Source organism: Erpetoichthys calabaricus, chromosome 3, assembly GCF_900747795.2.
Source record: "Erpetoichthys calabaricus chromosome 3, fErpCal1.3, whole genome shotgun sequence".
NCBI classification, from domain to species: Eukaryota; Metazoa; Chordata; class Cladistia; order Polypteriformes; family Polypteridae; genus Erpetoichthys; species Erpetoichthys calabaricus.
Window position 1 is genome coordinate 48,164,853 of NC_041396.2, and position 21,121 is coordinate 48,185,973.

At 36.6% G+C, this 21,121-nt stretch overlaps 1 protein-coding gene across 1 annotated transcript; it reads left to right on the forward strand.

The window, feature by feature from the left end:
• Nucleotides 1-4,578: 4,578 nt before the first annotated feature.
• On the forward strand, nt 4,579-19,412 carry dnajc27 (DnaJ (Hsp40) homolog, subfamily C, member 27). Its single transcript, XM_028796775.2, has 7 exons — nt 4,579-5,272; nt 10,107-10,189; nt 11,363-11,432; nt 14,131-14,295; nt 14,448-14,570; nt 15,077-15,237; nt 17,985-19,412. Exons 1-7 carry the CDS (start codon nt 5,186-5,188, stop codon nt 18,115-18,117), a joined length of 822 nt encoding a protein of 273 aa, XP_028652608.1. The 5' UTR covers nt 4,579-5,185; the 3' UTR covers nt 18,118-19,412.
• Nucleotides 19,413-21,121: the final 1,709 nt, after the last annotated feature.

Consider the following 21,121-nt stretch of genomic DNA (forward strand, 5'->3'; position numbering starts at 1 on the left):
ATGATTCAAAAAGGCACAAACAAGCTTCAGAACTTATGGGTGAACATTTGGAAAATGCAGTGTAACACAGAAAAGTGAAAGTGCTACACGAGGGCAACAATAATGTCAAGTAGAAACACAAAATAGGAGACACTGTAAAAAAGGAAGCAACTTTTGAATTTGATTTTAGGGTTTTATGTGCTAAGCAAGGTGCTAAAGCAATTAAAAACACAAATAAAATATTAGGTTATATCATAAAAACTGTTTTATAACTCGAGAGATGTTTTGCTTATAATATGTAATGCACTAGAGGACTGTGTGCAGTTCTGGACACCATGTTACAAGAAAGACATAGCAGCACTTGAAGCTGTGCAGAGAACAGCAACCAGAAACATCCCAGGACTTAAGGACATTTCCTGCTCTGACAGTCTCAGAGAATTAAACCTGTTTAGTCTCAAGAGGCGGAGACTGTGTGGAGACCTAACCCAGGTCTTCAAAATCCTCAGATCCAGCAGAACTCGTTCAGCTTAAAGATGAGACACATATTAGAGGGAAATTGTGAAAATTAGGGGAAGGTACATTTAAGACTGAAGCTAGAAAGTACTTCTTTACTTAAAGAGCTGTGGGAGTCTACAGTAGAACAATCTACCAATGCATATATTGTAGTTGAAGCAGAACCTTGGCAATCTTTAAGAAGTATCTGGATGAGTACTAGGATAGCTTAGCTAACTCACCAAGCAAATAAGCCTGATGGACTGAATGGTCTCCTCTCATTTGTTAATTTCTTATGTTTTTATCCTGTACACAGTGCTAATTAGCTGACATTGGATTCCTGTAATCCTGCAAAACTGGTAGTTTTAGTGGTCTAAATATTAACAAGTGTAGCGTTTGTCATGGGAAATATATGTTTCCATTAGTAGGTTTTCAACTACTTAACTTTGGATTTAATTGGCTTTCTGTATATAAAATCACAATACCATCCTGCTAAACATCTATTCAAATAAATGTCTGGATGCAGCTTTTTTCTGGAGAGTATTGACTGAAACTACAAAGTCAATTAAACACCTGCAAACCAAATAACAAGTTCATAAAATTACAGCTCACTTTGCATAAAAATGAAACCTAATTAGGATACCAACAAACTTGGTGCACAATAAAGCATTGCATATAAAAGTTATGCTGGCAATCTGTAAACTAGTTTGACACAAATATAATTGAAAGCAGATTCCTACAATTTAAATTAGCATGGCTGTTATGTATATAACGGACTGTGCAGTATTTAACAAAACAAAATTTGTAACAGGCACGAATACGAAGCAGCAGAGGTCCTTTTCCACAGTAAACATACTTTTTTCTTTAAAGTTGTATATTCCACAAGCTATTTGTGCAAAAGAAACAGCTCTGTATAAATTAAATACTTACAGATAATGCTTTGTTACGAGCTAACAATGAAACATTAATTCATATTAGTTGAAAGACTTTCACTTCACAGAAAAGATCGTGTGCAGAATCATCCCTTGTGAACTTAGTGAATGCAGTCCCCTTCCTGTTGAAATACTCACCCTGAACACAGGATTTAGAAAAATGGCCAGCAGAGGTCACCAAAAGCTACAAAATTCAAACTGTCAGGCTCCTGTGTAAAACAGGAGTTTTCGGGTTCAGTCTTGGGCTCCCTCTGGCGTAACTACAGGAGTGGATGTAGAGGTGGTCCATTCCTGCAAGTACTTGGGGGTCCGCACCAATGACAGGTTGGACTTGTCTCAGAAAATAAGGAACTGTATAAGAAAGGGCAGAAAAGGATCCTCTTCCTTAGAAAAGTGTACTCCTTTAATGTGGGAAGTGGCATCCTTCACACATCTTCTACAACTCTGTGATGGCCATTGTGATTTTTTACGTTGTGATGTGCTGGGCTGGTAACATCACTTCAAGAGAGGCCCAATGAATCAACAAGCAAATTAAAAGGGCAGCCTCAGTTATGGGATGTGCTCTAGACCCCCTCGAGGTAGTGAAAGAATTAAAACAAGACTGAGTGGCATTATGGACAATGCTGCACATCCTCTCTCTCTGACACACTAACACTGAGGACTTTACACTAACAAATTATTCACCAAAAGTGTCTCAGGAAATGCTACTGAGTCTCCTTTATACCAACAACAAAATACACTTGCATAATACCTTATTATGATTGTGACAGCCAAGTCAGAAGTTTTCTTTCTTTTTAGTCACTCTTGTGTGTGTTCAGACCACAGTGTGAGTGTATATTTATTTATTCATTTACCTATTTATGTTTCTATTTATTTAAAGAGCTTCAGTAAAAAGCCAAATATCCCATGGAGACAAATTAAGTTCTGTTTAACCTACCATAAAAATACAGTGGAGCTGATATGGAGTATGTGCCTAAAAAACGACATGTCAGTATTCAGGACAGAATTAAATATTTCTAAAACTGATAAAAAGAATCAGGTCAGGTCAAGTCAGGTTGGGCAGCATGCACATTTCAATATATGGCTCTACTTTTATCCAGCTGTTCTTCACTGACACACCATTTGAATCCGTAGTAAGTCCACATGTCCGATTTAAGTGTTTAAGACACTGATTTCAGTTAAGGACAAACCATTTTATGTGAGATGGAAAGGTTCTTTTTCCGTAGAAAGCCTTAACAGGCACATTAACAATATCTACTGGATCGGACTGAATACAATACATGCTTATTCTGATACAGTACAGGATACTTGAATACTAATGATTAACCCAGCAGTAGGATTAAATCCTGTAAGGGGCACCACACAGAGAATACTCATCCACACACAGATAAAAACTGGAGAGTCTAAATAAAACCCATCTGTCCATTTTCCAACCTGCCTATGCCATTTCTGGTCATGAGGGACAGAGCCTATCCTGTCAGCACCAGAGACACAGCAAGAACCAACTCCATTATAGAGTTCAGTCATGCTCACTTATACAGAGTCAGTTTGCCGACACCAAGTAACATTAGGGATGACAGTAGGACTAATGGACAAAATGCTAACTTGTGTTTTATATTATATCCATAAAATTATTATCCATTATTATTATAAAATTCCATGAAAACATGTTATATACACCCATCCATCCACTTTCTAAATTCACTTAAGGGTCACAGGGAAGCTACACAAGGCAGGAACAATCCAAGACAAGTTGCCAGCCCATTGCGGCATGAACACACAGCCAGGGCCAGCTTAGCATCGTCTGTCCACCTAAGCCATATGTCTTTAGAAACCAGAGCACCTGGAGGAAACCCATGTAGACACGGAGACAACATGCATATTCCACACAGGGAAGGTCCAGAACTTGAAACCTAGTCTCTTTATTGCAAACCTCTTCAAATTTGAGTTACAGAGCCATCATACACTGGATACAAACTGGCTGAACTGAGAACGGACTTGTGCAACCTGGATAACCGACAGGTGAAATAAATACATTGTGTTTGGCAGTCATTTTGAAGAGTTTTATAATATTCTACATTATGTTTACATCATAATCATGACTTCATAACTAATTCAAAACCTAGTAGTCAGCCTGCTATAGTCTACATTGAGTGGCCACTTCATTAACTGGTCATATTCTGATCCCCCTGCTGTCTGAGGTCAGCCTGCATTAATCTACAGATGAACACAACAAGGTATGTAAAAGCTAAGTCAGCTCAGCTTCTCCCCTAGTTGTTGCTCAGCTGTTGGTAAATCTTTACACCGTGCACCTATTTACCGTGCAATTTATTTCACTACATGGACACACATTATAATAGAACTCTGATAAAAACGGGGAAGCCACTGAGAACTGAATTGATGAAATATTACATCTTCTGACTTTAAAATGCTGTAATTTATCTCATTGTACAAAGTAGTGGTGTCTTGTGTACAGCTGATAATACGACCATGGCTAGTGGCAGTTAGGTAAAAAACAGTGTTTGTAGTGGAACCAAATTACTGTCAGTAGGTTACTCTTAGCGGCGGTATAATACATTCGATCAGATATTTGTGGGTGGTGGACGGGGCTGCCACGTGAGGATTCACTAAGAGATACTGGTAAGGTGAATAGTAAGTAGATCGCCGCGATACAATGCCACTCGATCAAAGAACGAGGGCTATCTTCGTGAAAATTAATGAAGAAGTTACGCTACAATAAGAAAAGATTCCTGTACTCTTTGTTGAAAGTGGAAGAGGAGTCAGTACTGCATATCAGTGAGTACCAGTGAATACTAGTGTAGTGAAAATTTCAGTTCCTGGTAAATAAAGTAAAATAAAATTTCCCTGCGCTTTATGCGCATGCGTACAGTTTTACGCCGCTCAATTTAAACACTGTTAAAAAACAATTATGATGCCATAAAAAGTGTTTTGAAGACTGACATCCCGTCCAGAGGTGGTTCCCACCTAGAGCCCAGTAATCTTCGGCCTCATATGACCCTGAATTGGAACAAGCAGCATTGATTTTTTTTACACATCTATGTTCGTACTTTCTAAGCTCCGTTCTCTGTAACGCTATATAACAAAACTAATATTTACTTGGCGAATCTGCGGTTGCCGTTCTTCAATTGCACAGCGTTACCATAGAAATTTTAATCAGCGAAATGGTCAGAATAAATTAGATTAGATCAAGCAGTACATGTTAAACTATGTTTTTCCTATGATACTAATTTTAAATGCGACGATATTTGTCATATTCTTTCTCGCTCTTTCTTATGGTATTTCTAAATTTTGCGGAATGTGCTGTTGTGCGACCAGAATCAGCCGCTGAGCAACAGGGAAGAAGCAGGAAAATCAAAACAAATCCAATGGGCAGAAATGCCGAAAACGGGGCAGAAGACCGCTGACAAATCTTTATCTACCACTAAAATAGAAGCACGAATCTTTCATCAAACGCACCGAGAGAAATTAATCACAATGCACGTGCTATTAGAATAATTTGTGTTTTAGAGTGAATTCTGATTTATGTAGGCATTGGTTAGAGTTCATTTATTTATTCAACCTTCTCTTATTAACAAATGCATTTATCTGTACATTTTATTTATACGAACATGTTTATTTATGTTTTATAGTATTGTGTTTATTTTTTAATATCAAAGTGTTTTGCAAAATATTACCAGGCGTTCAGATATCAGATGAAAGGACAGTTTTCCTACAGCTAAATATTTAAAGATTGTATTTATTATTTGTGTAATATTTCAAAAATGGAGACCAACTTGCAAAAGAGAAGAGAGAACAAGAAGTCAATGAGAGTTAAAGTCATTAGCTTGGGCAACGCAGAGGTGGGAAAGGTAAGTGAGAATATTTATTCACACTTTTGATTAATTTTATAATCAAGTGTATTTCTTAAGGTTATGAAATATAAGGCTTGTTAAAATGCTATGGGTGATTCCAAGTCAAATCAACCAATAGTCCACGCACTCTAGACACAAAAAAGTCTGGAAAGATGACCAGGTGAGCCCATGTTAGTCAGGAGACACTTGTAGATTGTTTTTGATGTAAGATCAGTACTTTACAAGATGCAGCCAGTTTAATGTGGGGTGTCGAATTTATCTGCCCTCATTTTTTCATCAAATTTCACAAGTCCATAGCTCAAGAACTAAACCACTAAGCAGCTCAGACTGTGCACACTGGTAAATGAATTGGTATAGTATGTGACAAAATTAAAATATTTGGTTCAGATGACCCTTCATGGTCAAAGCAGCCTCTTGAAATTGACTAAAATGTCATTTGAGTTTTTGGCTTAGCCATGTTTAGGCCTCAGAAACACATTTTTTCCTTATGTAGAATAACTATATAGGCTTTCTGAAAAAGTAATAAACAGTAACATTTTCAGGGTTTGCACAGCAGACCTCCCAAGTCCAAAAATAATTTTGGATTTCATTTTCAGAGCACCCTAATGGCATGTGGGAATGTGCAGATAATTTGTTAAATATTTTTTCATTTATTCTACATTGGCCCTTCTTTCTCAAAACACAAACCTTTCTTTTCTTAAACAAATCTTTCATGCTTATTTTCCATCCTAAACATAGGCTGAATGTGCCATGTGTCAATAATGGTAATCATTGAGTTTTCAATCAGTAAGTTATCAAAAATGTCAAATTTTTTGTCCTCTCAAATGATGATGACCTGTCTCATGTTAGCTGTCAGCCGGGAGTCTGGTGAAGACAATCAATTGACTCTCCAAATATTCACCACTGAAGTAGAAGCTGAGATCCTGCCCTTTCATGATCACACACTGCGTCCCTCACATTACACCAGTAAATGAGGCTATGTTGAGTACATGTATGATGAAAAATGTTGGATTGATATGATTTGTGACAAGAATCCAGCAGAATCGGACATCCTGATACATTTTGTGCATCCAAACTAACCTGCATTGTCTTTTTCATTGGCCACCTACAGATTATATTTATTGGTGCCATTACAGTGTGTCATTGCACTGCTTAGTGCACCTACAATGATAAGAGGGAGGCAGTACCATCTTGATCTCAAAGACAAAGATGCCCTACACTCTGCACTTCAATTGAAACAGAAATAAAATGGGTCTCATTCCTGCTGCTGCAATACCAAGATGTTAACATTTCATTATAACTAGTGTTGTATTTAATGATCAATCAAGCAGCTGTTGTTCATGTGTTGTGCTTAATGTGCCTTTGGTGATTTATTTATTTTTCAAGTTAGTGATGAAGAACTTGATGATTATCATTACTGACAAATGGTGAATTTAACCCATGTTTAGAATGGAAAATAAAAAAGATTCACATAAGAAAAGTAAGACTTGTTTTTTGTAAAAGAAAGGACCATGTAGAGAGACAGGAAAAGTCATTTTAAAAATGTCTGGACATGCATTAAGCTGGTCTGAAAGTTACACCCAAATGATTTTTTTCACAATTTAGAGGTCTGCTGGACAAACCCTGATGCAGTGTCTTGTTTCTTTATAACATTTTGAAAAGCTCTGTGTAGATATCTAAATATGGAAAAACATTTTAGCAAGCTAGGTAGATAGATAGATAGATAGATAGATAGATAGATAGATACTTTATTAATCCCAATGTGAAATTCACATTCTCCAGCAGCAGCATAATGATACAATAAATAATATTAAATTAAAGAATGATAATAATGCAGGTGAAAAACAGACAATAACTTTGTATAATGTTAAATGTTAACGTTTACACTCCCGGGTGGAATTGAAGAGTCGCATAGTTTGGGGGAGGAACGATCTCCTCAATCTGTCAGTGGACCAGGACAGTGACAGCAGTCTGTTGCTGAAGCTGCTGTTCTGTCTGGAGATGATACTATTTAGTGGATGCAGTGGATTCTCCATAATTGATAGGAGCCTGCTGAGCGCCCTTCGCTCTGCCACAGATGTTAAACTGTCCAGCTCCATGCCAACAATAGAGCCTGCCTTCCTCACCAGTTTGTCCAGGCATGAGGCGTCTTTCCTCTTAATGCTGCCTCCCCAGCACACCACCGCATAGAAGAGGGCGCTCGCCACAACTGTCTGATAGAACATCTGCAGCATCTTATTGCAGATGTTAAAGGACGCCAGCCTTCTAAGGAAGTATAGTCGGCTCTGTCCTTTCTTGCACAGCGCATCAGTATTGGCAGTCCAGTCTAATTTATCATCCAGCTGCACTCCCAGATATTTATAGGTCTGCACCATCTGCACACAGTCACCTTTGATGATCACGGGGTCTATGAGGGGCCTGGGCCTCCTAAAATCCACCACCAACTCTTTGGTTTTGCTGGTGTTCAGTTGTAGGTGGTTTGAGTCGCACCATTTAACAAAGTCATTGATTAGGTCCCTATACTCCAGCCCATTCCTGATGCAGCCCACCATAGCAGTGTCATCAGCGAAGTTTTGCACATGGCAGGACTCCGAGTTGTATTGGAAGTCCGATGTATATAGGCTGAACAGGACCGGAGAAAGTACAGTCCCTTGTGGCGCTCCTGTGTTGCTGACTACAATGTCAGACGTGCAGTTCCCAAGACGCACATACTGAGGTCTGTCTTTAAGATAGTCCACGATCCATGCCACCAGGTGTGAATCTAATCCCATCTCTGTCAGCTTGTCCCTAACGAGCAGAGGTTGGATTGTGTTGAAGGCGCTAGAGAAGTCTAGAAACATAATTCTTACAGCACCACTGCCTCTGTCCAACTGGGAGAGGGATCGGTGTAGCATATAGATGATGGCATCCTCCGCTCCCCACCTTCTCCTGATATGCAAACTGCAGAGGGTCAAGGACGTGTTGAACCTGTGGCCTAAGGTGGTGAAGCAGCAGCCTGTCCATGGTCTTCATCACATATGATGTCAGAGCAACAGGCCGAAAGTCATTCAGCTCACTAGGACGTGATACCTTTGGGACTTGGGTGATACAAGATGTTTTCCAAAGCCTCGGGACTCTGCCCTGTTCCAGGCTCAGGTTGAAGATGCGCTGTAGAGGACCCCCCAGCTCCGATGCACAGACCTGCTTAGCATTGTTGCCTTGCAGTTCTGGCCATTCGGTGTTGACTCCCATCAGTCTACATGGAGTTTGCATGTTCCACAGGTGGACTTATGACATTTCTTCATGTCTTCTTGTGGTTTCATACATGTAGGAAACTTAAAACAGTTGTAACCTGGCAAAGTTTACACCAGGATCTCAAACACAGCTCCTGGAGGAGACCAGGGAATTGCAGGGTTTTATCCTATCCACTTTCTTAATTACTAGGCATTTACTGCTGTTAAAAGAACATACTGTTGTTTGCACTGCCAAACCATATGATTAAGTAATGTAGCAATTACCTTTAGCGGCAAGAATTAGCATCTAATTATAAAGCTGGTCTGAGAAAAAACTGCCCTCCAGAATCTGAATTTGAGACCCCTGTATTAGAGTTTGGTAGTGCAATTGCCTTGACTCACCTGACATTTCTAAATGAGTTTGAGATCTTTTTTCTGAGAACATCATTAATTGTTAGTGATGAAGGAGGTCAGAAGTTTTTCTTAACTAGCAGTTGTAATAAGGTCTGCTCTTTTTGCAACTTTGTCTTGACGTAGGATGCTTAAAAATTGATGAATTAATATTTGACTATTTCCCTAAATTACAAGAATGTTTAAAAGAAGTAGTATAATTAAATGACAGATGAACTTTATTAAGTCTCAGTTTATAGTGTACTTCGACTCTATAGGTCAGGGGTCCTCAATCACGGTCCTGGAGGGCCGCAGTGGCTACGGGTTTTCATTCCAGCCAGTGTCCTAATTAGAACTCAGTCCTTGCTGATAATGAAAGTTGGTGTTTAACTCCATGCCTTGTTAGTCCCTTTATTCATCAAAGACAAATTTTAGTTACTTTGTAGATCAGAGGTCCTCAGTTACAGGCCTGGAGGTCTGCTATGGCTGCAGGTTTTCACTTTAACCAATTTCTTAATTAGAATCCCTTTTATTTACTACTAAAGCAATATGTTTTTGTGCTTAAGTGTAGTTCTCTTGCCTGTTACCACTCAAAACCCTTAATTAGATTTTAGCTGCTGCATTTAAATAGTAATTGTTGTCTGTTTTCTTAATCAGACATTAGTTAATAATGAGATGCAGATAACCAATAAACCAGCAGCATCTCCAGCTAACATGCTTGCCATGAAGTATTTGTGATAAAAAAATGTTTTAGAAATAAATGAGAGGGGAATGGAAGGACCATTAAGTTTAAATCTGTTCTGGTCCACAAAACACATGGATAATGTTCTCACAGATGGAAACTCTACAGTGCAATTAAAATTGCTCTTGGATGAATACAAGCATTAGCAAGCTAAATAGTTCAATACCAAGTTTCATTATCAGTATGGACTGCTTTCTAATTAAGAAACTAGTTGGAATAAAAACCTGCAGCCACTGCGGCCCTCCAGGACTGTCATTGACGACCCCAACTATAGGTGAAATCGCTTGAACATTTTCTTTTCAGATTGCACTGCCCACATATTTCAGAGGAGAAGATTTGACTTCAACTGTCTTTTCCAGCTATTACTTTAACACTGTAACTATGGTTGTTTAGTTATCAGATCAATACACTGATTTTTATTTCAATTTTATCAAAATTATAAAATCTTGTATAACGTACTTTAAAATTGTTCTTTTATTTTTAACAGAGCTGCATCATTAAACGCTACTGTGAGAAGAGATTTGTTCCCAAGTATATGGCAACGATTGGTATCGATTATGGAGTGACTAAGTAAGTATGTTTGTATGTCCAGCTGTAGCAAGAGTTTGTTACAGTGAAATTTTAAATTCCTTCTTTTGTATCCCCTGTAAACTTGTCCCTAAAAGGTTTGCAAAACATGTGTATATGACACAGCCAGTCTCCTAAACCATGTTCTAAATTTCTGAACAAAAATTAAAAAGGTGTGTTGCAGTGGGATAATGAAAACGTAACACTGGACAGTGAATGATTTAAAAACATCAACAGAAACCGAGATAGACCAGGCACTAAGTGCTAGTGGAAGAGGACCAGTATATGATGAAAACACATGCATCTGCCCTACTAAAATGAAAACAAATAGAAGCCTCATTCTGTAATACAAATAGGCAGATGTTTTTATGAGTTCTAGAACTCATCATTCCACATTAGATTTGAAACCTTTAAGCTGTTCATGATTTTATTATTTAAATAGAAATGTAATGTTCACAGCATCTCTTGCCTTTTCAAATGTTTCAGCATAAAGCATTATTCTATTCCTATATTTTACAATATTAATTCAGAAGCACTTTGTGGAATTTTCCAATAAAACCATGATTTTTGTAGTATGTTAAAAGCAGACAGTATGCCCCAGTGGTTATGTAATGGGACCAGGACACTAAACCACAAAGTTGCTAGCTAAATGCCTATTGTATTCTCCAATTGGGGGAAAAAAAAAATGTACTTAAGTATTTGTACACGGTCGTGGGATTCAGCAATATGCTACCTAGTCATGTAGTTCAAGCAGAAACCTTGACAACTTTTTAAAAAAGTTTTGTATAGTTTACCAACAAAACCAGCTTGACGGACTGAATTGTCTCCTCTTATTTGTCAGTTATTTATGTTATAATGCCATAAAGTGACTTATAAAGGTGATTATTATATAAACTCTTTGTGTAAAATAATGTAGTACTAGGGTGTTGTACCGTGTTAGCCATTATGAATGTAGAGAAAAGCCAAGCAAAATGACACCTTTTATTGGCTAACTAGAAAGATTACAATATGCAAGCTTTCGAGGCAACTCAGGCCCCTTCTTCAGGCAAGATGTAATCAAATAATGGAATTTGTAATAATGTAAAATAATGGAATTTTGTTTAAATAAATACTTCTTTCTCTTGTGCATATTGTGTAGTTTAGAATTTATTTTTTTATTTTTATGTACATGTTTAGAGTTCAGGTACGTGACAGAGAAATGAAAGTGAACATCTTTGATATGGCTGGACATCAGTTCTTTTATGAGGCGAGTATTATTAGTTTTCATGTAAATAATGGATAATGTTATGATTAGATACATCTCTTTTACTAGGTCTTATCTTGGTCAACATAGCAATAATTGATTAATGGGTGACTAATAATTTTTTTTTCTATTAGAAAATTTACACATGAAGACTCCACTTAAATTCTACATTCTATTTACACTTGTTATTTTAGAAAGATTTTTTGCTCTGTAAAGGCAACCTAAATAAAATACATGCTGACAAGGTAAAACTCTGTAGTCTTCCCTGAATTGGAGATATAATCTAGATTTGCTATATTTATAATGATTATAAATAATATAATTTGTTAAACAGCCTCTTATTCTTTTACAATGAAGTCAAATATATTCAGATAGTGAGTTGTGTCTTGTCTGTTTCATGCAAAGTACTGTATACAGGCCATACATTTTGCTTATCTCAATGGTTTTATGAACTTAAAGGGAGGACAGAAATGCCACTATGTCATTTAATAATGAGCAAAAACAACATCTATTTTTTCAGTGTACCAAGATTAAAACTCAAAATAGTGTCAGTTCTGAAAGCTAATTTTTGAAGTGCTCATGCAATTAACTATGGATTTGTTGGCAGGTTTACTAGTATAGACATACATTGAGAGCTGATATGTAAAGAATCTGGACAAATGATCATTTGACATCTGTTTTTTCTTTTCTAGAGGTGAAATATTTTTCTTTTGAATTGCTTCATGTGGATGTTTGACTGATTGATCTATTACAAATATAGACACTTGTTTCTATCACATTAGGGCAGTACATGCTTTGTGTGTAAAGGTCTGATATTTAGACTCAGAGAAATTCTCTCCCAGCTCAGTTGACTTATTTCACAGAGCAACGTTTAGGTCCTCATTTTGGATCCCAGAGAAGGAACATGCTTGTAACAATGAAACTTTCATGTTGTCTGAGTCTGTCACAAATACAGCCATTCTCTTTTCAAATGTCTCTGTTTCACATAAATGTTAAAAAAAACACATCAATCTACATACATTTGTTTAATATTGACTTTTCAGATGCCACAACCTTGCTGTTAGAAGTTTTTGTGCTACTTTAATAAATGGATGTAACCACAGACATAGGCTTTTACACATGGAACATGCAGATTTGATCAACTGTGGAGGTTACTCTTGAAGCAAAAGTTTACAGGCCTTTCCACTTGAGCATCAGCAGGAGACAGAAAACTTACCCTTCTCTCTGAGACTGCAAATGTGGACACATCTCATGATGTGCATTCCTTCTTTATCCCTGCTCACCCTCACCCTGGTTGTTGTTGTTTTGTTACAATATTGCTTCTGTAAAAATCTAAATTCCCTCGTAAAAAATAAAGATCTGTCTGTCTGTCCGTCCAAAAGTAATATAATTTGTCCACTTGGGAAAAGTTCCAAAGATGCAAAATAAAAAGCTTTGTGTTTAAATGAAAAAGGCATCTTAGTTAAACAATATGTTGGCAGTTCTTTAAATTTCTGATTCAGAAGCAAAGAAAAAAGATCAATTTAAAAATATTTCAGTTAAATCACAGAATTACCCGTAGTTTATTAGCCTGTAGAGGCAAAAAAGGAGTTTACCAAGAAATGTATTCAAACCACTGATTTTAAATTAAGCTTTCACGTGAAAAAATCCTCCAATTACAAGTTTGTTCATTTATCTGTCCATTAATTTTCTTCTTCCAGTTTTTGCAGTGTTACAATATGTTACAATTCAGACTTGATGTATATGGAGATTAAAATACCTTTATTTGTATTTAATGTGAAAAGATTGTAGGTAATGTTGAATTATAATGATTTTATGGTGGAGTTTTATTTGGTCACATCTTTGATCACATAGAGTCTCAGCTCCAGACTTAAAATCCTTTATGACCTCTGCATCCAACTCAGGCGGACTAGATTAGCTCTGACTACCGCAATCAGTGTTAAAAGTCGAGCCCCTTGTTTATAATTTTCTTTGAATGTGGGAGTGTTTTAGTCCTTCAGATGTGCTTATCACTAACAGCATTGTTGTCAGCCTAGAGCCGTTTCACAAATATTTCATTAACCCGCTGTGCTCTTCTGCTTTATACCAAATTATTTTATTTGATGGGAGTACGTATGTATGACTGCACAGTGGGTAGCACTGTTGCCTCATGATTGTTGAGTTATTGCCTTTAAATCTCAGGTCCCATTGTTGTCTATGAGCTTTCTCTCTCCCTGTGTCAATATGGAATTTACTCTGGGTACTCCAGTTTTCATCCCATATCCCCAGTTGTGTGCATGTTAGGTTAACTGGCAGGTCCAGATCATGTCTGTGTGAGTATTGGTGTAGGTCTGTGTATAAATGAGTTCTGTGATGGACAGTCAAACTGCTTAGGGCTGTATTTTGCTTTGCATCCAGTGCTGCTGAGATAGGCTATGCAGATTAAGCAGGTCGGAGAAGGATTTTGTTACTTGAACATCTGATATGCAAGAAAGCATTATACATTTTACTTTATCTCAAATACAAACTCATGTTCCTCCTCAAACAAGTACCAGTGATTTTTAGAGTGTACATTTTCAGTGCATATTTAAGCATGTGTGTTGTCAGTTATTCCAAAGAGAATAAAAAAATTACTATAATTTTCAAAAATCTCATTTTATGAACTCTGAAAAACCAAATGTTACTATCATTTAACATTTGTGACATTTCCTCTCTCTTTTAGGTGCGAAATGAATTTTACAAAGATTCTCAGGGAGTGATTTTGGTGTATGATGTTGGACAGAAGGAGAGTTTTGATGCCTTGGACAGTTGGTTGGCAGAGATGAAACAGGAAATGGGCTCCCATGGCAATATGGAAAATATTGTTTTCACTGTTTGTGCCAATAAGGTCTGCCTCCATTTATGGACTTTCTTGCATCACAGTTTCATTTAAAAATTTAAACATGTGCTATCTTGTCTTTACTTAACTATGCTAGCCGACTTAAGCAGTTGGTAAAATAGGAGGGCTAAGTTGAACAATGACAATTTTTATCATTTTAGATTGATCTTCCAAAGCGGAGAGTGGTGGATGAAAGTGAGGGACGACTGTGGGCAGAGAGTCGTGGTTTTCATTATTTTGAGACCTCTGCTCAAAGTGGAGAAGGAATCGGTGAAATGTTTCAGGTAAGGACAAGCCAGCCCTGCAAAATAGTTTATTTAGTATATATTACTTTCCTGATTATGAACTGCTTATTCTTTAAAAAAATAATACACAAATAAAGGCTTTAAAAAAAACCTTTAAATTCAGTGAAAACAAAGAGCCTTACAATGTAGTTGTTGGCACAAATTTTTCATCATGTCTTAACCTGTTTTAAAAACTCACTTGCTGTGCTTAAATTCCAGTAGTGGTTTCTGTGGTTTTAGGAAACTCTCTTGCATTACTTTATCAGATTATTATTTAACTGGTATTGATGGTTGTCTTTTCTGTTAATTTAATGTAATGATAAGAGAAGTTCAAAACCAAATAAACACACATTAGTGAAGACATGCAAAACCAGTGTCTGCTGTCAATCTGTAAACCTTGACAAATGATCATCTGTGCATTTCCACATATAAGAAAAAGTTTAAACTATATTTAAAATTTAATATTTTCAAGAGCATACCCAATTAATGTGTAACCTATTTTGCAGACATTTTTCTCCTCTATTGCTGACCTGTGTGAGAATGGAGGTCGGCGGCCACTTTCTGGAGTCAGTGTGGGCTTTACTCGTGAGCAGGCTGACACCATCAGAAGAATCCGAAGTAGTAAGGACAGTTGGGATATGCTAGGTGTTAAACCAGGTGCAACAAGGTCAGTAAAACCTTAACAACAGTTCTGAAGTCCAAATAGTATCCAGTCAGTTTTATTCAAATATAGTGAATATTTGTAATATTAGAAGCCTGCTGAGCAAAGTTAAGTGCCTCTATATAAAATCAAGCATTTACAATATTACCATCCCATATCATTTTATTTATGCCCACTTAATCGACTTTTTACTATATTAAAGAAAGTTAAAATTAAAGAAATTCAATAATTTACGTCAGTTTTCAAAATGCAGATAACTTATTTTAAATAGTTTTCTTATAAAAGTTCAATTTAGTAGTATGGAATATTAAGGGTATTTGATAGTGTATGTGAGATCCACTCATTAAATCTGGAAAATATTAATTTAGCATTATATCCTTTATAGATGTTTGGCAGTTTTACATTTTTGTTGTTAATGATTATCTATGTTTTTAGTCAGCTAAGATGCCAGTGTTCAGCCTTTCCTCTTCCTTTTTCAAGTAACAATCATGTTGAAAAAAGGATATGGAAAATTAGCAAAGTACCCATGTCTACTCCATTTACTGTTGAACCACCATAATCTGGTTCAGGGTTGAGAGTGCTTGAGTTGGTCTCACCAGCTCTGGGTGCAAAGCGGGAACCAAAAGACGAGACTGTTTCATCAGGTTTTACTCCCTCTCAACATTGTATTTAACAGAGAAGCACTTCTGCAGTGGTGTGTTCATGTTCCTTTGACCTTGGCTTCAACTAGACTAATGGCAGAGCACTGTGCATGTTCAAACTACCCATAAGTCATCACAAATGTGTTTGTATTGCTTCAGCTTCTGTTCTTTACGGTTATTGTGCAATTTTCAACTTGCCCTCTATGATTTACCCTTGTATATAGACTGTTCATTGATTGTAGACTGAAAATATATGCTTTTTTATGAAGTGAAGACTTGATTGATCATGCATTTTGTTTGTAATTAGGGTCATGTGAGTGATGCTCACCCTCGGGTCCTGCGCATAAAGCAAAAATCAAATATCTTAGCCCATTGAGCTGGAGGAAAACTCCTTGAGATCGAGTAACTAATCAGGCTTTTGAATAGCAAGGGTGTCTTTTTCTATAACTAACAAAAACACAGAAGTAGTTTCAAATTACATTAAAGACGGTAGTAAAATAAGTGGCAGCAAAAGAGTTTTCTCTCTATTATACATCAAAACATTTTCCATTGTGTCCGCTTTATTCAGCCTTGACCACTCCCCTCCACACTGCTCGCCCAATCATTACTCCAACTCCTCTCTCTGTACCACCCCAGTGCTGTTAACTCGCCCTTCAACACAGTCGGTTATAATGGCAAGGTAGAAAAGCAAATTATCTATTCAAGATGTCGAATTTTAGATTGCGATTGAAAGACTGCGAAAAGAACTGATAATGAACATCGAAAAAAAGAAAATGAACAAAAAAGAGTTGCATATAATAAAAATCAAGAACAAAGATAATCATCCAATAAATGAGAAAGGGAAAAATATCCGACCAATATGCAAACAGAAATGTAAAAAGCAACATTTATAGAATGTAAGTTAGAGGATAAAGTAATTCATAATATTGTTTATGACGAGGCATTAATGTACTTTAATTTTTTTACTTTTTATTACGTTTTACTTTTTTACTTCTACTTTTTAAATTTTTACTACATGTTATTATTCATTACTATTTAAAATAGACAGTTGTAGTTAAATACTCAAGTAACTGATTTTCTGTCTGTAATAACTAAGGACCAAACCGTCTTCCTCTCACACCCCGCATACTCTTCTATGTACCAGTTCTTTAAATACGATCACTACTCTAACGGAGGGGCACACTGACATCCTTTTTGTGCAAAGTGAGTAGGGGGTGGAGCCCCCTGGTGATCTGAAATAATGTTCCTTGTTTAATCTAAACCCTTGTTTCTTTTCTGCTAGTGCACTGCAGTGTATTTCTAATTAAGACATGATTTGCCGGAGTTTATTTGTCATTGATGTAAAACATACCTTTGTTCTTTTTGGGGTTTTTTTTGTTTTTTTTTTTACCATCGTTTAGGGTTTGTCTGTGATTTAATTTTTTATGTGCAAACACTCATTCAGTAACTTCCTCCCTAAATTGTGTCTTTCAGAGAAGTGTTTCACATGAAATCAGTCCTGCCTGTGATTAGTCCTCATAAGCACAGCGCCCACAACCCCCACCCCGTGTCCCAAAAATAGTTTTAAATTATAGTTGCACTGTGTATTACATTTTAAGCAGAAAAGCAGAATGTAATCATCCTTATAAAGTACGCATATATTGTAAGCTCTAAAGCAGATGCAGTTATTGTACTTCTAAGCAGACCATCAGAAACAAGTGTCCTTCATGCTGTACAATCTCTGTGACAAGACAGAACCAATAAGAATGCTTATTCTTCTGGAAAATGTAAAAAAAAAATAAATCATTTGAGCTGCTAATGTTTTTAGCAAAGACACAAAAACATTTTCATTTGGGACTTGGTTCTTGGTTTATTAACTTTCAAGATCTTTTATTTTCTGCTCTTGTGTTTCCTGCAGTGTAAAGGGGTTTTATAAAAACTTGTTGACAGATGGGCAGCTTATGAATGAAGTCTTATAAAGCTACAGTATGTGCAATAAATTTAAGTAGATAATTATTAACCACTGTTTTACTTTTTTTATATAGAATATAGTTTTTATTGACTTTTTAAATGTTTTTTTTATATTTTTAGTTAACCTTCATGATGCATTACTGCTCTTTTTCTTTTGTACAGAGAGGAAGTGAATAAGGCATACCGAAAACTGGCTGTTCTGCTTCATCCAGATAAATGTGTGGCACCGGGAAGTGAAGATGCTTTCAAAGCCGTGGTGAATGCTCGCACTGCGTTGCTTAAAAATATCAAATAGAAAGCAGATCTCCTTTGTCCTAGCTGATGTAAAAACTGACTCCATGAAAATGGCGACATTTCAAAAAAAAAAAAAAAATAGACCAAATGTCATTCTAAGACCCAAATTACTCTGTAACAGGAGGGTAACATGTTGACAGATAGTAATATTTATTTGGCTATATATTATCATACTATAGTCTGATTTATATGTTATCTCAGGGAGGGGCTGGATTTGGCATTTTTCTTGTCTGTATTTGTGACAAAATATCCTTTCCCTAAAATACTGCTTCCATGCTATATATTTGGCGTATACCATCATTTAGTTGAAAAATTATATTTGTATAAACATGTTGTTGGGCATAATACTAATTTAAAAATTAATATCTGCTGTACACTACATGATATTTGCCAAATTCAACAGTTTTAAAGAAAACAGTAGAATGTATGGTATATGTTCATTCATACATTTTATTAAACTGGTTTAATCACTTTCAGGATTATAAAGTACTATACAGTAAGCAGAGTGAGACAGAAATCTACCCTATTTGTATTCACTTCATTCAAGAAATCAATATAGTCACAAAGTACCGATGTCCTCTGTCACACTACATGTGACTTCAGTCATTTGAATCATATTTGTCTACTTCTGTAAGTCATGCTATCATTAATTACTTCTCACAGAGAGATTCCAGAATTATAACATTTGACATCCTACATTAGATTGTGCTCTAAATGTAGGCTGTTTTTAGTCAAAATACCGACAGTTAGACAGTTAAATCCATTTGTAAAATAAGACAAAGATCCTTAACTCTTAATTGGCTAACTATGTGCAAGTGTTCACTATTTATCTATTTTGAGGTACCATGCTGCCTATAATAGGGAAGCACACAATTAATGCATTAATGTGGATAGTGTCTAGCAAAAATTAAATTCCTGATGCTTAAAGTTGGATTTACTGTACAAGATCTACTTATTGAGCCTTTTTATTTCAATGATGTTATTTAATCAGTCATTCTGTAACTCCATATTTTCAAGAAATTCAGTACTGTATATTCTCATTTCAATCAAAGTGGCATACTGTATATGGCATACATATGGTATATGGCAAAGTGGCATACTTACTGTATATGCCTTGTTTACAAATGGACATTAAGTATGTATTTAACATAATAACATACTTGAACTGCACAATTGTTACATAATTTATAATTCTGTTTGTTTTCTTTATGTTCTTGATCCTCCAGACTTATGTTGTGTTTATGTTAATACTGGTTTGCATGTTTTTTTTTAATAAATGTATAAAATGAACTACCATTTTTGGCTTATTGTAATATTTGAATCCTTTTTTACAATACAACATAGCCTGCATTCTTGAACATCCTCTCTTAAATCAAAAATTTGAATTATTGGTCTTTTTTACATGTTCAAAGATAAGTGTTACTCAGTAACTATGAGAAAATATATGTTGAATGATTGCCAATATTCCAAAAGACTGCCAGATAATGACATTGATCAGTTGACAACTTGTAGAGTGAAGTCCTAAATGAAATGAGTAACAGAGAGTGAGACACCTGCTGATTAGGAAAAGGAAAACTCGGCCACATGTTTCGGCTACACCCATGTTTTCAGGCCTACTGGACTGCATTCTTGATGTTATCAAGCAGTGCCCGGGTTAACATAAATTTTTGTACTTTTAATAACCTTTATTTCAAGTAATAAATGGGTGGAGTACCATTTGTTGGGGGGTATTGCAGTTGTTTATTTCTTGAGCTTCTGTTAAAAGCAAATAAAGTACTACTTGTCTATCTAATGTAGTTGTAGAAGGAGTGCGCACACGTGTGCAGAGTTCAGTGAAATTCCCACTTGCATAGATAGATAGACAGAACTTTATTTCTCCCAAGGGAAAAATTTAGCTATTTACAGAAGCTCAAGAAATAAATACACACCAGAATGGGTAAAAAGAAAGAAAACGTCTGACTTGGCAGTCCCAGTCACAGTGAAACATTATTCAGGTGTATTGCTGCTGGTACAAAAGAGCCCCAGTCGTGTTTCCTGACACACTTCTGCTGAATGATTGCATTGGCTGAAAGTCCTCAGTGTGTCAGAGAGAGGATGTGCAGCATTGTTAAGAGTGGAACTCAGTTTTATTTTAATTCTCCCCTCTCCAGTCCTATCTCCAGGGGATCCGTAGTGCATCCCATAACTTACCCTGCCCTTTTAATTAGCATGCTGATTTTGTAGGCCTCTTCTGAGGTGATGTTATTGGCCCAACACACTACAGCATAGAAAATCGCACTGGCCATCACGGAGTTGTAGAAAATACAAAGGATGTCATTGCCCACACTTAAGGAGCACAGTCTCCTAAGAAAAAAAATGTCTGCTCTACCTTTTCTTATATATCTTCTCTATGTTACAAGAACAGTCCAGCCCATCGCTGATGTGGACCCTAAAGCACTTATAGCAGAGTACCCCCTGCACATCCACTCCCTGAATAGTGACTGAACACAGAGGCTCTTTGGTATGGCAAATGTCAATGACTGGTCCATTGATTTTGGCAATGTCAAGTTGCAGACAATTCTCTTTCCACCAAGAAACAAAGTTCTCCATCTGACTCCTATACTCTGTCTCACCCCCATTATCAATACATCCCATTTTGCAAGTGACATGACCTGGTGTTATATTTATGGTCTGAGATGTACAGGATGAAGAGAAAAGGACAGGGCAGTTTGTTGTGGTGCACCAGTGTTGCTCAACTCATTAGCAGAGACACAAACCTTGAACCTGACAAACTGCCATCTGCCAGATAGACAGTCCATTGTCCAGGACACTGTAGTCTCATCCACCTGCAAATCTCTGAGGTTACCCCTTAACATGGATGGCTGGATGGTGTTGAGGGCACCGGAGGAACCAAAAAACAAAAGACCTCACAGTGCGGCTAGCTTTATTCAGGTGACAATAAGCCATGTGGAGCAGATAGATAAAAGCAATCTGATAGATTGTGTATGAAAAGGTAAAACATAAGA